The following is a 21,064-nucleotide window of genomic DNA, read 5'->3' as shown; positions in this document are numbered from 1 at the left end:
AACAGGTCTAAATTAAGTAGAATGAAGTGTAAGGTCAAGTAAACCCAAAAATGTGATGTCTTCATATGAGGACACAGGGTCTCAGGAGATTAAGACAAATAACAAAACAACATATAGCATCATACAACACGGTACACATATACATATCTGGGGGTCATGTAGTCATAGCTAAGTCTACCTCTAGCTGCCAATTTAGACTTGCCATTAGCATTTTAACAAGTACCATATCATATACACACACCCACACACATCTCCACAAATGATGTAATACATAAAACAAGTAAACACATGCCGACACACACACACACACACACACACACACACACACACACACACACAAGCATACACATAAACACAAATGTGCACTAAATAGTAGCATGGGCAGAGGTGGATGAGTGGGCAAAAACAAGTAACAGTATAAAGTTTAGGGAAAATAAAATTATGATATTAATATTTAATCATTATATTGATTGCAGTAGTAATGAAAGGAAAATTCATATAAACATATGATGCCAAATTCTTCATCAGCAGTTTTTAATAATTTAGCTACAAAATAGGTTGCAGTGGAGTCAAGAGCATAAACTCTTATTAAGACAATATTTGACTCTGCTGATAATGCTCTTACTGCAGTGCCCCACCACTTGTGAACATGTTTTGAGGAAGTACTGCAGATGAAGACGATACAAAGTCCCCAGTGTGTCATTCACACTGGTTTATTATCAGATTTGTAAAACTCTAAACTAGACTAAACCAGTTCTCTGAAATGTTTGGTGACATCTTTTCCTTTGACTTTCACCTCTGCATGCCTTCGTGATTGACTGATTGCGGCAGGGTTGCATGAGAGCATTCTTCCACTTTGTATTTATTCATGTTCATGTTTAGGATTTGGGAAACCAGAAATATAACACATTTTAAAGAAATACAGTATGAAATGATTTTACACAATTCATATTTGGGTGTGGTGTGATGTATGCAGTTTCATAATCATCACAAAAGTGTGGCTTTCAAAGCCAGTAACCCGAGAGCCAATGTTACAGCATGATAACCTGTTGTGAGACCAGTGAATAGTGCGGTGCCAAGATTCACAAGATAACTTTCTTACCATAGGGGCTCAGCACTTGCTTAGCCAAGTTTCTACACAAAGTTCAAAGGAGAACATCAGCATTAAGCAGCAACAGCCTCATCTTTTGACCCAAACTGTTGAGTCTGTACTGTCATGAAGTGCTAATCTGGTACAAAACCATCTTGGTTAAGGTAACCACATCCTGCACGAGCTCACTTCAATATAGTTAAAAGCCACAGAGGAAGAAATGAAACCAGGGAGATCATTTTCATTTCTCTTCCCTTGGCATTTAATCTATATTTTGCCCCATAATGCACTGTCAATTTTTTATTGTTACATTCTCCAAGGCACTTACCAAGATAATCCAAAGTTTGGCTGTTCTTGAGAGCAGCCACCCAGCTTCTTATAACCACTAACACAATATTGTGTGTCATAAGCCAACTCTTTGGATGCTCTAAGTGCACACATGCCGCAGAAAAATTGAGGAGGTCTCCTGCCATTTTCTTAGAGATGCCTTAAAGAGACCCCAAAAGCAAAAATACATATTTTTCCACTTACCTGTAGTGCTGTTTATCAGTCTAGATTGTTTTGGTGTGAATTGCTGAGTGTTGGAGATATCAGCTGTAGAGTTGTCTGCCTTCTCTGCAGTATAATGGACCTAGATGGCACTCAGCCTTTGGTGCTCAAAGTGCCAACAAATTCATTTGAAAAACTCAACAGCAACGTCTCTTAACAGAAATCATGACCTGGTTACTTAAGATAATCCACAGACCTTGTTGTGAGCAGTTTCATATAGGAACTGTTTCTTTTTACTGAACTGTATCACCATGCAGAAGGGAGTGTGCATCTACTGCTAGCTCAACTAGCACCACTGAGCTAACTTATGATACTGCTTAGCCGAGGAGGACACCATTAATGTTTACATGAGCCTCTCGTCCATGAGTAGATGCACGTTTCCTTCTGCATAGAGATTTGGTTGGCTTGTGAAGTTTGGTAGAAAGAAAATAGTTCCTACATGAAACTGCTCACAACAAAGTCTGTGGATTATCTTGAGTAACAGGATCATGAGTGCCGTCTAGTTCCATTATATCGGAGAGAAGGCAGACATCTCTACAGCCAATATCTCCAACTCTCTGCAACTCACACCAAAACAATCTAGACTGATAAACAGCACTACAGGTAAGATTTTCGGGTGAACTGTCCCTTTAAGCCTACTCCTTACTTGAACTTTGAGATCTCTGCTGGGAAAGTGTCACCAATCATGTACTTAAACATTTGTTTGTCACATCTGTTTTTATAATCTCCCAGAGTAAACCTGTCCAACCTGAAGTCAGACATGTTGAGGCAAAAAAAAAATCTGATTGGAAGTGATCATATCTGGAAGTGTCCTACACTAAAAGGAATTACAGTTGTATTACTAAGTGCTTGTTTTTCCTCTGCAGAGCACCCATATAGCCATCTAATCGACACACTGAAAGATGGCAGGATCAAGTTCTTCAATCTGCAGAAATTAAATGATCCAAGATATGGTGAGTTCAGGCCCTCTCACTAAAAGAAAGGGTACTTGTTTATACACATATTCCCTCTTGTATCATATCATCCCTCTTGTAATGTATCATTCAATTCATTGTGAAGGCCACATAGCTGAACATGTTCTTTGTGTGTGGTGCTAGACAAATGGTCAACTGAACTTATTAAATGATACATTTCAGAGTGCAACTCTATTTTCTTTATATGGACACAACAGAAAAATCTATCAGCATATTGTGCTAGCGCAGAATAATGTGGTGTTTACCACAGGTGTGTCCCAGGATAGCAGTGTAAACATGCACACAAAGGTCTTGAGGAACACACACCAATCAGCCAAAACATAAAAATCCCTGACAGGTCAAGAAAATTGCATTGATGATCTTGTTACCATGCGATGTTCAGCAGGGAAACCTTTGGTCCTGACATCATGTTGATGGTACTTGACACACTCCACCCCCCAAACACCCCTCCGAACTCCCATTGCCCACCGTAAAAACTTCAGAAGTGGCTCGAGGAATGTGACAAAGGGCTCAAGCAACCAGCCCCCAGATTTCCCACATCCCAATCTGTTCACGCCTTCACTGGGCGTGCCATAGTCTTGCTCACCAGACCTTTCTCAAGAAAAGAAAGGTCTGGCTAGGCCGACTCTCACTTTAAGATTGGAGAAAAAAACGCCCCGGCTGCTTGTATTTCTTTCAACCAATCACAAACGTTCTGGGCGGTGCCACAGCAACAGTGTGCTTGCAAAAATATTGCTGGGGGGAAACAGATTTTGGTGTAACACGCCCACAAAAGTATCGCCTACAGGACGCGAACCATGGCAGAAAAATGGCTACATCCCCGCAAGATCACACACCACAAAAGTTAGTAAAGGACGTGTTGAAAACGGTTGACAACTGCTACACAACCGGAGGTGGTAGGGCGGGACTTCAGCGGGTGGCTCGTTCCGCCCAGTGAGAGGCTGATCTATGCAGCAAACTTCCGCCCACTCAGACTAGGCATGCCAGTACCCCAAAGTACCCCCGATCCCAGTGCGACCTCCTTGGATTGGACATGGCTCTGACCCGCTGAGGCATTGACACGGGACTTCTGGGGGTGCCCTGTGGTGTGCAGGGGGCATTGGTGGCGGATCCTTTAGGTCTTATAGGCTGCGAGTACCAGCAAGTCCCATAAATACTCCATCAGCCTGGGATCTGAAGACTTTGGAGGCCAGGTCGATGCCTTAAGCTCTTTGTCATGTTCCGCAAGTCATTCCTGAACAGTATTTATGGTGTGGCATGTTGCATTGCATTGATGCATCGGGGGGCCGTTAGGAGATGTACTTGATCTGCAATAGTGTTTGGGTTGATGGTGCGTACCAAGGATTCCCAGCAAAACATTGCACTGTAACAAAATGATGTTACAGTGATGTTATTCACTTCACCAGCCAGTGGTTTTAATGTTTTAGCTGATTGTTGTATGTAAACAGCAGTCCTAAAGAACACCTGTGAATATTCCTGTAGATGAAGGTAATTGTTGGATTAACCTCAGAGAGCCTGCATTGGTTTGTCACTTCATGGCCCTCACAAGTCCTCAGTGCACGTCCAATTGACAGTTACCTAATAAGGACAGTGAATGCTTAATGAACAATTAGATTTAATTACATATTGTTTGCTGTGGGAAATTAAATGCCATTTTTCTTTGTTTGCTCTGTGTAGACAAGCTGCCTCTATCCATCCGTGTCTTACTGGAGGCAGCAATCCGTAACTGCGATGGCTTTTACACAAAACAAGAAGACGTCCAGAACATTCAAGATTGGCAGCAGCAGCAGAATAAAGCCGAGGTGCCGTTCTCTCCAGCGCGAGTCCTTCTCCAGGACTTTACGTGAGTTTCACAAGGATTTTGGTAAAAACAGCTGATCCACCAGGAGACGTCTGACTCCTGTGTCATCATGATCTTTCTTTGCTTTCTTTGACATGAACAAATGATTCTAATTATAATATATTCAGTTATAAAAGTAGAATATTTCCATAAATCCACGAGGGACTGTTAGGTTTGATTATTTTTCTTCCCCTGGTTTTCTTTGACAGTGGTATTCCTGCCATGGTGGACCTGGCAGCCATGAGGGACGCTGTGGCCAAACATGGCGTGGATCCCAGCCTGGTCAACCCCAAATGCCCCACAGACCTCATTGTAGATCACTCATTACAGATTGATTATAGCAAATGGTGAGTTTGCATTCATATGTTTTAGCTTATTTCAGCTGAATCACTGAGAGTTAGCTAGTTTTCTTTGTTTCCTTAATTATCACATTTATTTTTTTTACCCACAGTGCCATACAGAATGCTCCAAACCCAGGTGGAGGGGATGGCCCAAACCAGAGCCAGGGTCCTTCCCGTTCCGCACCCTCCAGGCGAGGCTCTCACTGTGGGGGCCAGCGGGGCTCGTGTAGTAAAGCTGCCTGCAGTGACCCTCCAGCCTCCCCAGGTCGACCTGCAGCATCTGTCCAGCAGATTGAGAATACGCCTCTCCTCTGCCCTTTCCACCTGCAGCCAGTGTCAGAGTGAGTCTGACACACAGCAGTGAAAATATTTCTACATTCAGACCAAGAACACGTCACTGCTTTGTTTTAGTCCTTTTAAACAGGTCTAACTGACAACATATTGTCAGATTGGCCCAGACTTCCTCTTTAGCATGTTCATTGGTGAATTGTTCTCTTTTCTGCAGACCTGAAACAGCTCTGAAGAATCAGGAAATGGAACTGATCAGAAACAAAGAGAGGCTCCAGTTCTTTAAGGTACAGCAAAAAGCAAATCTATTTTTATGATTTTATATCAGACAATCCAAGGGAGACACATATCTAATAGGAATATTTTGACATTTTGGAAAAGATGTTTACACTCTGGTTGAGAAGGCCAACTACCACCTCTGAAATTCACTAATTCATTTTGTTTGGAAAAAGACTGAGTGGAATTTGAAGGAGTACTCTGTGCAGTCCTCATCATGGAATTGTTCTGTATCTTTCAATGAAAAATGGAAATGAAAAATTGGTATCTGTGCACTTAGAGGCTAAGACACACCAAACCAACACCAAAGAACTAGTGGTGACGAAGGTAGACTGTTGCATTGCCACACGACGCCGAAGTTGCACTGAACACACCACAGAGACCACAGGGCCAACTTGCACGTATGTGTTGCGTCTGCCGGCTAAAAAATAATCTTACTTAATACAACAAGTTTGCTTCAATCTCAAGCCCTCTTGACTTGAATCCTTTCGTATCTCATTCACCATCTCTGACATCTCCACCGCCGATTCAACATGCTGAATCGGCCAAAAAACAGCCGACAAAAGATGATTAGCCAGTGGTGCAGGACACACTGCAAAAACTAGTGCGACAGATGCTCACTGACGGCCAACAGTCGGCTGGTGTGTCAGGGCCCTTAGAGAACAGAAAATAAAACAATGACTGTCCCTTGACTGAGACAGAAAGTTAAATGTTTTTCTTACTGTTGCTCTTTTCCTGTCTGTCAACTAAACAGTGGTGTTCAAAAGCATTTAAGAATGTGAACGTGGTTCCTCCGGACGTTGGTACAGTCCACCAGGTGAATCTAGAGTATCTGTCCAGGGTGATTCAGGTCACCGACGACTTCATCTACCCTGACAGTGTGGTGGGAACCGACTCACACACCACCATGATCAATGGCCTGGGCATCCTGGGCTGGGGTAAAACATTTTTTTTAAACTTTAGAGTTCTTACTTGTTTTTGACATGTTTGTTGGCAACTTTGTCAACCAGGCAAGTTGATTAAATGTTGTGTTTGTCCGCACTTTACTCCGACAGGTGTTGGGGGAATCGAGACAGAAGCTGTGATGCTGGGCCAGCCGGTGTCTCTGACTCTTCCTCAGGTGGTGGGCTGTAAACTGGTGGGCTCCATCAACCCTCTGACAACCTCCATAGACATCGTCCTCGGCATCACAAAGGTAACAACTCTCTGCTCTAAAGATTTCATTCATACACACAAAATAGACTATGGTATATACAAATTCTTAGTCACTACAGTGAGGAAATGAAACCGTGATTTCCCAATCGGAATCATTAAAAAGAAGCTTGACAAGCACAAGTTTATCACTGCAGGAATCGAAACTGAAATGAAGGAATCAATAAATGCAGCACAGAAATCAATGTACAATGCAAGTTTGTACTAATGTATCTTTTGCATTTATTTTCCAGCACTTGCGGCAAGCTGGCATCGCTGGAAAGTTTGTAGAGTTTTTTGGACCTGGTGTATCGCAGCTGTCAGCTCCTGACCGAACCACCATCGCCAACATGAGCCCAGAGTACAACGCCACTGTCAGCTTCTTCCCCGTCGACCAAGTCACACTTAAGCACTTTAAAAAGACAAGTGAGTCGGCACAAGCTATACTATTTATTAAGAGTTATGTACAACAACAGATTCTGTCATAGCATTTTTTAGATTGGTAACTAACATGTCATAATTTTCCATGCAGATTTTACCCAGGAAAAACTTGAATTGCTGGAGGCTTACATGAAGGCTGTAAAACTTTTCAGAAGCTATGAAGACGCCTCTGAAGATCCCCAGTACTCTGAGGTATGTGTCAAAGCTTGTAGTGAATTGTCACAGGATAAGCAGATATCATAGATAGATATATTTATGATTACATTAAATAATTTCATTTAATTCCCATCTTTTGTGTAATGTCACTTAGAAGTGCTTCCTTGTAGCCATATTTTCCAAAAATGAGCCAAGGGTGCAACAGAACAGGAAGTGATTTTCATAATAAAAATGAAATTAAAACCATTCTTCATCTCTGCAGGTGATCGAGATCAACCTGAGTTCCATAGTGCCCTATGTGAGCGGACCGAAGAGGCCTCAGGACAGAGTGGCTGTCAGCAGCATGAAAGAAGACTTCCAGAGCTGTCTTAATGAGAAGGTAATCTACAAAAAAAGAAACACAATAAAACGTTCATAGTCGTGGTACTTAAGTCCTCAGACACTGCTGACATCGTTCATGGAGATGCTGAGGATGCATGGTTGTACATGTTTTTGTCACCCGATAGCTGAGTGTTATCTAACATGTCAGTGATTTTGTTATTTGGTTTACCTGCAGGTGGGCTTCAAAGGCTTCCATATCTCAAAGGAGAAGCAGGACACGCGGATTCCTTTCCTGCACTGTGGTCAGGAGTATCAGCTGGCCCACGGCTCGGTGGTCATCGCTGCTGTCATCAGCTGCACCAACAACTGCAACCCGTCTGTCATGCTGACTGCAGGTAAAGGACTGAGCCACAAGATCAGGATCAGATTCACTCTGAAAATGTTCCTGTGTGTTAAAGTCTACTGAACATGTGGGATAGACAAACCTCTGACTGGCATTTTTTGGAGCATATTGTCAACTAATCTTTTTATATTGTTTTCTTTTCACATTTTAAATGGTGGATTGTAAAATTCTGCTTTATTTTACTACATCCTTTAACCATAAATCTAATTAAAGCTGCAATCTTTTCTGTTACTCATTTAAAGTGTTATGCCACAATCAGACAGAGTTTGGAAGGTTGCTGCATCTTTCTTTAAATTGTTGCTAGGCAAACACAAAATCACCTATCCTTAGCTCAACCACTATTTTGCTGTGAGGTAAACTGACAGATCTGTATCTTAAAATTGGCAAAAAAAAAAAATTTGGACAGGCCAAGGTTACAGGGAGTGCCACCAGCTGGTCCAGGAGGTTCGCCTGGATCATGGTCAATACAAGGGTTATTCTAGGATGAGTCAGGACAGTTCTATCAGGTGTCATTCGACAGGCCATATGGTTGGTAAATGGCGATGATGAAACATTAGCTGAACACTGTACGCTCCGACTTGTTGTCATCACCACCACAGATGCCCCCCTCTCAATTCATCTAATTGGACAGTGGGAAAAACGCCAATGAAGTCAGGTCCTTTTCCGCACTGAGTTATAGTTTTTCAGCTCGAGGTGGTCAGGGTGTTCCTGGAAATTACAAAAACCAGCCCAGGTTGCTAAAACCTGCTCTGTCTGACCAGGGCCTTATGCTGCTTTGTGATACTTAACTTCTATCTACTTCTCTGTGTGGCTGCTTACTACAGGCACATTTGGGTAACACAGCTGTTTGTGATTGACAGGTCTGTTGGCCAAAAAGGCCGTGGAGGCGGGGCTTGTTGTCAAGCCTTATATACGGACCAGCCTGGCTCCTGGAAGTGGCATGGTCACTCACTACCTCAATACCAGTGGAGTCCTGCCTTACTTTAGCCAGCTGGGGTAAGTATGTGCACACAGTCTCTCTCTCTTTCTATCACTCACACACACACACACACACACACACACACACACACACACACACACACACACACACACAAATGCCCTTTGAACACCATGTCAACGACCTGGGGTGAACCCGCACACTCTGTGGAGTTAAGAGCAACATGCACTTTACAGAAATTAAGGTCAAACATTGCTCAGAGTAAAAGAGTTAGAGGATGTGGTTTGTGGTGCTTTTTCACTGTGAAAGTTTTCTATTATTTTGTCCACCACATTTATCAGTGAATGCAGGCCATATAACCTCTCTGTGTCATGTGATACAGTCCAAAGGTCTTTAACACTTGCCACTTTCAAACTAGTTATTCACTGAAAAGCCAGGAAAGACTTATGTGAGCGTGTAAATTGGCTGTTGGGGAACATTTGTAGCACTGTCCAATCAAAAAGCAATCATCTATGTAAACGGGGAGTCAGTGTAGCATCACAAGCTGTGACCTTGCAAAGTCACAACATATTAACTTCATACTGATTTGAATGAGAAGGAAATATCTGATTGCACGACCAAGCTGGTGCTTTGTCATTTAGGCTCATGTTATTACTGTAATATTTTGTGTTTTGATGAATGTTGTGTTATTTTTGTGAAATGTTTTTTTAAAACCTCCCAGTCTAGATGATTATTACTCTTCAGTTTAACTTCCTGAGACCTGAACTTTTGTTTGGTATGCATTTTTAATTTCTCCTGGCTATTTGGGATCAGTAGGAACCAGTGAGGATAAGCAACTAAACATTGTCAACAATAATTAAGTCCCAGTGTCCTCAAACAAGTACTTCCTAATTAACATTGCCTTATCTTGTTGCTGTTGCTCAAATTGGTCAAATTTGTTGCCATATCAAACTACAAACATCATTAATCATAAAAAAAAAACAAGTTTCAACAGGTTTGAGTTCAAGGGATAGTGCACCCAAAAATGAAAATTCAGCCATTATCTGCTCACCCATATGTCAATGGAGGCCCTGGTGAAGTTTTAGAGTCCTCACATCCCTTGCGGAGATCGACGGGGGGAGCGGCTAGCACACCTAATGGCAGACTGCTCCCCAGACTAACGTCCATGAACACAAAATTATCAGTATCTCCATACTGCTCATCCATAGTGATCCAAGTGTGCTGCAGCCGCGGCATAAAAAGTTGTTTCGAAAAATGTCATATGAGCTCTGCTTTTAGCCTCACTCTAGCTCTGACTGCTTCTCTGTGCTCCGCATTCATGTGTACGCGCTTGCGTAGACCAGCGAAAGCATGAGCTTTGCTTACCCATGTTTACATTACGTGACACGTGCACTGCAGGGGGAGACAGCAGTGACCACAGAGCTAAAAGATAATTTGCACCACGGTCTTTTAGCAAAGGACAACCCAACATGTCTGAAGACTTTGAAACTGAGGAGGAACAGCATTTCTTTGTTGAGCCGTATTTGTTTGAGCCCGAGTATACGGACTGAACTCTACTGGACGAAGCAGCCGCCGCAGCTCATGAGCCTAATCCTCAGCCAGCCGCAGAATACCAGAGTCCAGCACTGGAAACCTGGTGGTGTAGCTGTTTCAAATGCTAAGCAGTGCCAACGGATGAGGAAAGTCTTTGCTGCTCAGACTGAGAATTGGCGATGCCTGCACTTGAGAATCTGGACATCAGTACTGACGAGACTGCTGCTCTTCAGAGACCGTGCATCACCGATCACCCTGAGCGCGCACACGTGAGTGTGGCGCACAGAGAAGCAGTCAGAGCTACAGGCTACAGTGAGGCTAAAAACAGAGGTCAAATGACGTTTTTCGAAACAACTTTTTATGTCGGGGCTTCAGCACACTTGGATCACTATGGATGAGCAGTATGGAGATACTTTGTGGATTCAATTTTGTGTTCTTGGACGTTAGTCTGGGGCGCCGTTTGCCATTAGGTGTGCTAGCCGCTCCCCCCGCCAATCTTCGCAAGGGATGTGAGGACTCTAAACTTCACCTGAGCCTCCATCGGCATATGGGTGAGTAGATAATGGCTGAATTTTCATTTCTGGGTGCACTATGCCTTTAAGTAGAATAAAGAATAAAGTCAAGTAAACCCAAAATGTGATGTCCTCATATGAGGACGCAGGGTCTCAGGAGGATAAATGGGTCATATATTAACAAGCTAGGGGTGACTGTGGCTCAGAGGTAGAGCGGGTTGTCCACTAATTGTAAGACAGTGGTTGGATCCCCGATCCCCTAGGGCAAGATACTGAACCCCATATTGCTCCTGATGGCTGCTCCATCAGTGTGTGAGAGTGTGTGAGTGGTTACTGAGTAGCAGGTGACACCATGAATGGTAGCCTCGGCCACCAGTGTGTGAATGGGTGAATGTGACATAGTGTAAAAGTGCTATACAAGTGCAGTCCATTTACCGTTCCGTTAAAGTTTTGTTATTTGGTTCTGTAGGCTACTCAACATTTACATGTGACAGTTACCGTGTGGAAATATTTAGTTGACATCAAACTTAAAACAGGTAGTTCTTACGTAGAGAGATTGAGTTGGTGATGTGGAAATCTTTACTTAATAAACCCTTAAATTACTAAGCTATAACAGCAGTGTGGTCTGAAAAGGTAAAATGTGTTCGAACTTGTTAATCATCCCTTGTCATAATCATAGTTTGTGTAAAAGTGGGTTGGGGTTCGTCCAAATATTTTAATTCCTTCACACAACAACAGTGTGTTTTTCTGGATGTCACAGGTTTGAGGTGATTGGTTATGGCTGTGCCACCTGTGTAGGGAACACAGCTCCGTTACCTGAAACTGTCGTGGATGCAATCAAACAGGTAAGACCTTCGTAATGCTAATCTTCATAATTTCTGCGTGCATCTCTCAGTGACTAAATCTTGATGGTTACTTGTGTTTTAGGGGGACCTGGTGGCCTGCGGTGTGTTATCTGGAAACAGGCATTTTGAAGGCCGCCTTTGTGACTGCGTACGTGCCAACTACCTGGCCTCCCCTCCCCTGGTGGTGGCTTATGCTCTTGCAGGCACTGTGGGAATCGACTTTGAGAAAGAGCCTCTGGGTAAGAAAGACACACGTCAGGAGCTCTCTAAAGCCGCGGTACTAAAACCTGAGGTTCATTACAGGATTTTAGGAATTTGGTTGATTACAGTGAGCGAACATTTAGTGACTCAGCATCTTGTGCAGACATGCTGCTGCCATGGAAGAGATGACAAAGGAGCAGTGTGGATAGTTCAGGCTCTAAAGCACTGTGTTATCTGGTAGCGATGGGAGTGAATTTAACAGACATTAAACAAAATTTAAGGCTCAAGCTGAGGAGTTTTCTTTGATATTACACTTGTATATTAAACACTTCTAAGTTCTGCTTCCTAAAGAACAAAACCTGAGACTATTTATCAAACTGAGCAGATGTGTTTATTGTTTTCGTGGTGCAAACACTGAGCATCCTGTTGTTGATGCAGGTGTGACTTCAGAGGGGAAGGAGGTGTTCCTCTGTGATATCTGGCCGTCCAGGGAGGAGGTCCAACAGACTGAAGAGGACACAGTCATCTCCTCCATTTTTAGGGATCTCAGGGGAAGGATGGAGGTCAGGGCACAATCTCTCTTTCATGTCTAATGTCAGTTTCTCCCAAATCACATGAATTAATGATGATATACTCTCTTCAGAAAGGGAACGCACTTTGGAACAACATTGACAGTCCAGATTCTGTGGTTTTCCCCTGGGATCACAAGTCCACATATATCCGTTCACCATCTTTCTTCAGCAAGTTGGTGAGTCTCTCCGCCTTTGTGGTAGTCGTTATTTTGCCATGTCTTTGGATTTGACACATGGAAGGGATAAAAACAACAGCAGTCTAGACAATAAGTGTCCTCTGCTTGTCTTTTGTCTCAGAGTAAAGAGGTGCAGCCTCCTCAGTCGATAGAGAATGCTCATGTCTTACTGTTCCTCGGGAACAAAGTGACCACGGACCACATCTCACCAGCGGGCAGCATCGCCAGGGTCAGCGCCGCTGCCAAGTACCTGCTGAGCAAACGGTCAGTTTACTATCAGACACCAGGATGAACAGATAATCCTAAGTGCTATATCGTAGGCAACTGGACTTGCTTGAGTCTCTAAAAGATGTTTCACCTCTCATACAAAAGGCTTCTTCAGTTCAGAACTGAAGAAGCCTTTTGTATGAGAGGTGAAACGTCTTCAAGCAAGTGTTGGAAAAGATGATGCCTATCCAAGAAATATTAGATTTAGAAGCCCAGTTTTCTGTGGCAAAAATAGAACAAAAACTGAATTAAATTAAGTTTGTAAAACCAGATTATGAAAATGCATTGCAGCTTTTATTAACAAATTAGTATTTAAAGATATAATGTGAATGATGGATGCATATACAGGTAGACAAAGGAGGTGTTGTTACTTTACACTGTTTTTGTTTATGGCTGCACAAATGCAAATTTAATAACATCTCACTTTGAATATTTCCCCTCAGCCTGACGCCGCGGGAGTTTAACTCGTACGGTGCTCGCAGAGGGAACGACGCAGTGATGACCAGAGGCACGTTTGCCAGCATCAAGCTCCAGAATAGATTCATTGGCAAACCAGGCCCTAAGACTTTGCACATTCCTTCAGGCCAGACGGTGAGTGTGAACTTTTTAAGATTAGTAACCCAGAGGTGGATTCATTTGTGTACTTGTTTACATATTGGGTAATAGAAACAGTAATCCTGCAAAAGCTGGCTGTTACAACGGTCAGACTTGTGATGTTTGTTGTAGCATTGTGTGTGTCTAACATTGTCAATTACTGTTTTTTGCAATTTCTGACCTTCTCCTAATAATGTGTCCTAATGTGTCCTCTTCCTGTTTGTCTTTGATCAGCTGGATGTCTTCGAGGCAGCTGAGCGCTATCAGAGAGATGGCATCCCCCTCATCATCCTGGCAGGCAAAGACTACGGCTCTGGAAACTCCAGGGACTGGGTAGCCAAAGGACCATACCTGATGGTAAACTGCTGTACACTCACACGACACTTTTCACTGACCGGACGACATGATAGGCAACAAGTTACACTTTGTTTTCACTTCACCCGACTTTCCAAGAGCTTGACTTATTAAACCAAATCATTTAAAACCTTCTTGCAATGAAAGATTAATTAATTTGCTGGTAACCTTTCCCAAGTTTGCTTTCGCTGCTCACCTGCTTCTTTGCCGTCGACAGGGGGTACGTGCCGTCATCGCCGAGAGCTTTGAGAAGCTGCACAAGAACCAGTTGGTGGGAATGGGCATCATGCCGCTCCAGTTCCTGCCTGGCGAGAACGCAGACTCGCTGGAGCTCAGCGGGAAGGAGAGGTTCACCATCATCAGGCCGGACAGCCTGAGTCCGAGGCAGCAGCTCACTGTCAAGGTAGGCAGCAGGCGGTCAGCCCTGAGCTGTGGTCACTGTCGCACACAGAAACTTGGCTTGTTGTTTTGTTTATTTGTTAATGTCTGTAGGCAAGACTCCCTGGAAAGCACCGTCGACACTGAGTGAAACATTCTGGTGAAATGAATTTAATTGAATTGATTTTTTTTTTGTTGAGGTGGCAGAAGTTGTAAATTATTCGCACAGCTCTTGACAATTTTCAGAATAGGGATGTCAGTTGAAGTTCATTTTGCTTTCGATAGCTCAACACTCATTAACCAGTAACTAACAGGCTCATTTTATAAGAAGAACACGTGCAGTGACGTGAAGTAGTGGAGGCCTTTCTTTTTGGTCTGTCACTTCATTGTCTCAGTGAGCTTTAGCAACACAATTCAAAGCACTATCCGCTTGGACGTGGTGAAATGTTGTGAGAAAATGTCTTGCCTTTGTTTTTTATTCTGTTGACTTTCGTGATAGACAGCCGTCTAGCTGAGTTAACATGCAGAAACATTTAACACTGTCGGTTACAGAAGCTGCTCGCCGTCTGTCTGTCGCTGTTTGATGTTGGCGTGGATTTTCAAAATAAAAGCGTATCATAAAGATGACGACATAGATCGATGTTTTCACTTTGCATCGATGACATTGGATTGTTGATCATTTAATCGATATGTCGATCCAGATCGATGGATCGTTACACCCCTACTGATTAGCAATCCTTGGCCACTCTGTACTGTGCACTGGCAGGGCAGGAGCTAGCTAGTCGTGCAGTTCATTTAGCGATTGCCACTGGTAACACACTGTCCAGGCTCATGGTGGTGGGATGGCGTCTTGACTGAAACATGGTGGCCACCTTCCAGTCTCCCCTAGGTCACCCCAGTTAGTAAGTGGCTTGATTTTGAGCGGCAAAACCTCTTTAGCTATACTAGCCATGCTGACGCAGCTAATGGTGCTACATAGTTAACAAAGCTAAAGGGATTTTGCAGCTCCAAATGAAGCAGTTTACTCACTGGGGCAACCTGGTGGGAGATCAGAGGGTGGCCACAGTGTTTTTACAGCAAGGCCACCATGGCTTGGGATTGCTGTTACCAGCTTTCATTGCTGAATGAGCAGCGACACTAGCTAGCTCCCACTTGACCTGGGTGGTGCGCAATACAGAGCAGCGGCGGCTAGCTAACCAGTGTAGCAACACCTTATTAGATTAGCAGAGTGCTGGTACTATTACTAAATTGTAGAGTAGCAAACCGACATGTGTAACCTGACAATTTTTTTTTTAAATTCCATAACAATTTACAGAGATTATTTAACAAAATTAAAGCTACACTGGAAAATCAGTGTGTTTGCAGGTCCTTAAAAAGTCTTAGATATAAGGCCTTAAAAGTCATTAAATAGTCTTAAATTTGAAAGTGTGAGGTCTTAATTGTTGCAAACATTTTATCTGATTTATCCATATTTTAATCTCTTTTTGTCAAGCTCTTCAACATCAACATCCACATTTCTGATGTTAGAAATCTTTAAATCTACCACTGAACCTAATACTCTGAATCTTTTTTTTATTTATACCTGCACTTGGCAAAATGTAAATTAACCTAACTCACTATAACTCACATATATACTTCTCACCTTTGTACTTACCTGCAATGCTTGAATTAAAATGCAAGATGATTTGTCTTAAATTTGGTTAAAATTTAAAAAGCATTTATTTTAAGTGTGTGATACCTGTCGACACCCTGTTCTTTTTTTTTCTTTTTTTTTGCCACTAAGCAGCAGAAAAAAATTGCAGCTTTGACAGATTATTACCAGTTTAAAGCTGTTAAGAGTACATTAGCAAATTATTGTTTACATACACACTCACCACACACAAAGCAACATTATTATCATTGAAGTCGTGTTTCTGGCAACCTGAAGAACAAGTGTCTAATATTCACTCTTTGTTTAGTTCCATTTTCATCTTCAGCAATTCCTGAGAAAAGTATCTTGCTCTTTAGCTGCTAAAAATATCTTTGATCCAGAGCAGCTGTGTGTTAATAAAGGCACTTTGATGAATCATGTAGTGAAGGAGTTGTTCTTGTGTTTCTTTCAGACAAGCCAAGGGAAGTCCTTCTTCGTCACTGCACTGTTTGACACTGAGACGGACATTATCTTTTTCCAACACGGAGGTCTCCTTAGATACGTTGCTCGGACTCTTCTCTGAAACCACCCCGCAGCCTGGTCCTAAGCCTTCTGAATGTGCCCAGCAGTCACCATCAATTCACCAATTAGTCTTCAGCATGGACGAAAACCAGCTTGACGATTTGTCTGTTTGAGCTGGATGAACGTCTCCAGACTTTTGGAGCCACAAGATGTCAGCCGTCAGACGTGAGCTGCTTCTTCTATCACTACACGTGACTGTGTCTGCAGTCGCAACAGAGGCAGTCAAAAGCAAAACGCAGAAGGACGTGGTGACATTCACTCAATAAGGAGATTGTACCCTAGACGACCTTTGAACATTGTTTTTTGTGTTGTATCGTGTTTGAGAACGAACTTGCAGCGTACAGAGGGGACATTTCTTTCATCACGGAGTTAAACCAAGAAGAAATGGATCCTGTCTGCTTCTGTTGTCATTTAACAAAATAAAACAATCCTGCCCAGAGAGGCTAACATGGTGCTAGGTACTACGGCACGTTGTTTCTTAGGGTGTGGTTCATGTATTTCTACCAACATCCATGCAAAGTCTAATTTTGCAGAATTGATGTCAGTTGCCCATATTTCTTAGTGGGGCCAAACAATCATATGTAAATCAAAGTTCCCTTAATATTTCTTTAATCAAAGTCCGTTTTGCAGTCGCCTCCTGGTACACTCAATTTATGTTATGTGGAAGATGTGAAACCCTCTTGTTGCTGTTTGCTTGTGTCACTAAGCTACATAAAGACGGCTCCGCCTGCAACTGACAGTCCTCCACATCACATTAAAGGTCATTTATAAAAGTTTTTCAGCCTGAAGAATTCATTAATATTAATTTACAAGGCTGCAGACGCCTCAAACGGTTTGATTAAGTATTTAAGTCAAGTATTTAAAATACATTTTGTATCCAAAGTTTAACAATATTATATCAAAGTTCAACATTATAAGTCTAGTCAACCGAACTGGTGCTGAGGTGAAAGGTAGTGGCGCTGGTGTTGCCGGCTGTGGTTACACTTGTCATTTGCATGTAGTTATTTATTTTCAATTTTAGGTATTTTGAAAAACAGATATTGTGTAATCACACGGCTTTATCACCCAAATAACTTTTTCTTTATCTCCAGTGAACGGGTCCGGTTAAATCTCTCTCTTGTCTGACACCGACTACCATTATTAGCATTATATCAACCTGGACTCTGTTTTCCTATGTTTTTGTGTCTAGTGACTAACGAAGACGACAGTTTTTGAAGTTGGTCCAGTACTGAGTGAGAGCACTGCAGAGGGTAGCAGCAAAACAGACGTGGCTGTGGTTTAGGAGGTAGAGTGTGTCTACTAATCCAAAGATTGGTGGTTCACTCCGCCCCTCGAGTCCACATGTTGTAGTATCCTTGAGCAAGATACTAACCCTAAATTGCTTCCAATAGCTGTTCCATCAGTGTGTGTGTTAAAGCTGAGTAGCAGGTGGCATCTTGTAGAGTAGCTTCGGCCACCAGCGTGTGAATGGGTGAAGGTGACTTATAGCGTAAAAAGCACTTTGAGTGGTCGGAAGACTAGAAAGGCGCTATAGAAGCGCAATTTACGACCACTAAAATTGCTGGTTTTTGCCACTGACAGGCTCAGATTGTTAGAAGTGTTTAACGTTTTGGAAAGGATCCTACAGAGATAGACCTTTTTTGTTTGGTCAGAAACAGCCCTGAAATTGCTATCAACCAACTGACCAAACTCCATTTAAACATTAAATTTAAACAGATTTTAACATCCCAAAACACACTTTATTCGAATTCGACAGAGACAAAATAAAACTCACAAAAAGCATCTTGGTTTGTCTTTAGGCTGTTCCAACAATCACCAGCTCTGGTTTGGTTTAAGTAAACCTTTAATTCACCCAGTTAGATGTGAAAATTTGCTGGTTATACACATCCTAAAATGACTGTTTATTTAAATGAAGTCTTGTATGTTCGGTGATATGGATTTTGGAGAACGGTTTCTGGCTGAACAAAAAGGTCTGTCCAGGGTTTCCCGGGTCATGGAAAACCAGGAGAAGCAATGGAATTTCACAATCTCTTTGTCCAGGCCTGGAAAAGTCATGGAGTTTGTATAGAGTTCTGGAAAAGTCCATGTAATGTAACATAATAGTGAATTTATTTCCTGTAAATTACCCACGGAGATAACATAGCACTAATATGCGTCAACTTAGGGCTGCTTAATATATCATTTCAGCATCGACACTGCAATGCATAATAGTCCTGTTGAACAATGTGCAACGTCAAGTGAGTCAAATTAGCTCAAACAATTTTTTTGATGCTCGATACAAATGGGAAAAGTTGCACAGTTCCTGTTTTCCATGACTTATACCTGTCAAGCCTTCCCTTTTTAGACGTTGCGTGTTTATGTGATGTGGTGTGGCGGCATTTGCGACGGGAAGCGAGACTCTCTTGCATATGTGTGTGTAGAAAAGTACCATAACCAAGCCGGCAAGTGCAACAGACAGAGTGACGTGCAAGCTTTTCTGAAATGAAAATTTTATGATGGTTCTTGAAAAGTCATGGGAAAATTTTGAAATCTTGTCCATGAGAATGTGTGGGAACCCTTTTTATCTCTGTAGTAATCCCACCCATAATGTTGTCATCCACAGGTAATTAAAACAAAATAAAATTACTATTATGTTACATTACCTGGTAATGGTACTGGTACTGCAACAGTTAATTTCATTACAAACAATGAAATTCCAGGAGTTTTCCAAAACTTCCAATGATTTATACAAACTCCATGACTTTTCCAGGCCTGGAAAATGACACTGAAATTCCACGACTTCTCCAGGTTTTCAATGACCGTGTGAACCCTGGACAGACTTTTTTGTTAAAGAGTAACATCCGTTTTGTGTAACTAGAAACGGCCTTGAAATTACCATCGCTAAACCCACCTGACTCCATTTAAAAAAAAACAGTCATTTTAGGGTTTGTATAACCAGCGCATTTTCACATCTAACTGGGTGAATTAAGGGATTGTTGGTCCATGATGGGTTTTTTTGAGTTTTATTTTGTTTCTGTCGACTTTGAATCAAGTGTGTTTTGTGATGTTGAAATTATTGCTTATTTAAATGGAGTCTGGTGAATTGGTCGATAGCAATGTCAGGGCTGTTTCTGGTTAAACAAAAAAGTCTGTCTCTGTAGGATTCTTTCCATAAGGTTGTCAAACACTTATAATAACAATCTAAATCTGTCAGCAGTAAAACAAGCACTTCTAGTGGACGCATATTGATGGTGTTGAATGTTCTTAGTGGTTACATTGCAGCCTGTTTCGCCGCTGCCAGCTGCAGTTGTCTTTATTAGTCTCGTCGACACAAAAACATGAGATAAAATAGGTCCAGGTTGAAAAATACTTACGTTTCCCTTTAAGTCAATGTCACTTGGGGCTGAAGACTAAAAGTTTGTAAAATTTAAAAACTCACCAGCTCACCAGACCTTTGTAACTCACTCCTAATCTCTGCTTAAAGCTAGCAGCCTTGGCTACATTAGCTGCTGCTAGCACAACTCCCAAATCACTGTCTGACCCACAGGCTTGTGAATTGCATTGTGGGTAATGTAGGTTTTGGGTTTTGTAAAATAAGGCCAACAAATACTTCCCAAAATGGCAGACTAGTTCTTTACATGGTCTCACTTCAACAGCTGGATCAGGTTTCTGCTCCCTGTTGTGATTTGACGAGACGTGTAGATAGAAGCTGCACAACAAAAGACAAGTGTGAGCACAGCCCTTCATATCTTTGGTGCCTCTCATGCCATCAGTTCACTGTCCCCACATCACTTATTAAATATTACGAAAACTCTTTGCATGAGGAGATTATCAAATCATATCCAGTGAGAAATGACTGATGATTACTAGTTATCAGTTAGCAGCTGAATGGTGAATGGATGCCAGCCCAGCCTATATACAAGTATTGTTTAGTTTATAACCCATCATATATTACATGTATGGAGGTACTGGATTTTAAAAGTTCAGTGTGACATCATTGTTTTTGTGTTGGCTCTGTATGTGCATGTTCAAACCATTTTAACTCAGTGATTTTGGTGGATAATGGAACTTCCTTAAATCGTCCCTTCAGTGTATCATGTCACATTATCTAGAATGTGGATTGGAGCCTTTATGCATTTATATTTTTTTAGAGAGCATGATAGAAAGCTGGCTGTGTTTAAGAGAAGTTATTTATTGATTACCTACACTATTCTGTGATATGTTGAAACCATTAACTGCCTGAAACTGTGTATTTGTTTTTGTCATTTTACCAGTGAACAATGACGGTGTTTTGTCAACTGCCAAAACAAGTAGCAAGCTGTTATGAGTCTCTCATAGTTCCTGCACTGCTTCTCATCACAGGACATGAAGGTTCTTAGCTCCTCGGCCAGTCCGTCTTCACAGTTTGCCTTCCTAGTTTGGGGTTGTTTTGATTAGATAGTGATATGTGGATGCAGCACAGTGTGGAGGCTTTGGCTGTAGTGTCATCATGTGTAGCAGTTTGCTTCCCATTGTCACAGTTTAGGGAAGCAAAGTATGCAAAACAAGTGCACTGCTGCACATGTGAAAAGGTGTCTGGATGTCTGTAACTCTGAATCATATTGTACATAGTTTTTAATAAATGGTAAAGGTTG

The 21,064-nt window shown here is 42.1% G+C and overlaps 1 protein-coding gene across 1 annotated transcript in view; it reads left to right on the top strand.

Moving 5' to 3' along the window:
* ireb2 (iron-responsive element binding protein 2) overlaps nucleotides 1-21,064 on the top strand; it is a 27,730-nt gene extending 6,666 nt beyond the window's left edge. The window contains exons 3-23 of the mRNA XM_049573558.1: nucleotides 2,506-2,592; nucleotides 4,291-4,456; nucleotides 4,663-4,800; nucleotides 4,905-5,135; nucleotides 5,300-5,369; nucleotides 6,113-6,296; nucleotides 6,414-6,553; nucleotides 6,804-6,975; nucleotides 7,082-7,182; nucleotides 7,409-7,525; nucleotides 7,703-7,862; nucleotides 8,731-8,866; nucleotides 11,613-11,697; nucleotides 11,780-11,936; nucleotides 12,337-12,461; nucleotides 12,542-12,646; nucleotides 12,768-12,910; nucleotides 13,357-13,504; nucleotides 13,742-13,864; nucleotides 14,079-14,264; nucleotides 16,342-21,064. Coding sequence (XP_049429515.1) covers nucleotides 2,506-2,592; nucleotides 4,291-4,456; nucleotides 4,663-4,800; nucleotides 4,905-5,135; nucleotides 5,300-5,369; nucleotides 6,113-6,296; nucleotides 6,414-6,553; nucleotides 6,804-6,975; nucleotides 7,082-7,182; nucleotides 7,409-7,525; nucleotides 7,703-7,862; nucleotides 8,731-8,866; nucleotides 11,613-11,697; nucleotides 11,780-11,936; nucleotides 12,337-12,461; nucleotides 12,542-12,646; nucleotides 12,768-12,910; nucleotides 13,357-13,504; nucleotides 13,742-13,864; nucleotides 14,079-14,264; nucleotides 16,342-16,452 — 2,885 coding nt within the window. The 3' untranslated portion in view covers nucleotides 16,453-21,064. The remainder of the gene's footprint in view (nucleotides 1-2,505; nucleotides 2,593-4,290; nucleotides 4,457-4,662; nucleotides 4,801-4,904; nucleotides 5,136-5,299; nucleotides 5,370-6,112; nucleotides 6,297-6,413; nucleotides 6,554-6,803; nucleotides 6,976-7,081; nucleotides 7,183-7,408; nucleotides 7,526-7,702; nucleotides 7,863-8,730; nucleotides 8,867-11,612; nucleotides 11,698-11,779; nucleotides 11,937-12,336; nucleotides 12,462-12,541; nucleotides 12,647-12,767; nucleotides 12,911-13,356; nucleotides 13,505-13,741; nucleotides 13,865-14,078; nucleotides 14,265-16,341) is intronic.

This window comes from Epinephelus fuscoguttatus, linkage group LG4, assembly GCF_011397635.1.
Source record: "Epinephelus fuscoguttatus linkage group LG4, E.fuscoguttatus.final_Chr_v1".
In the NCBI taxonomy this organism is placed as follows: Eukaryota; Metazoa; Chordata; class Actinopteri; order Perciformes; family Serranidae; genus Epinephelus; species Epinephelus fuscoguttatus.
The sequence above is the reverse complement of the archived record's forward strand: the minus strand, read 5'-3'. Positions and strand labels throughout refer to the sequence as shown.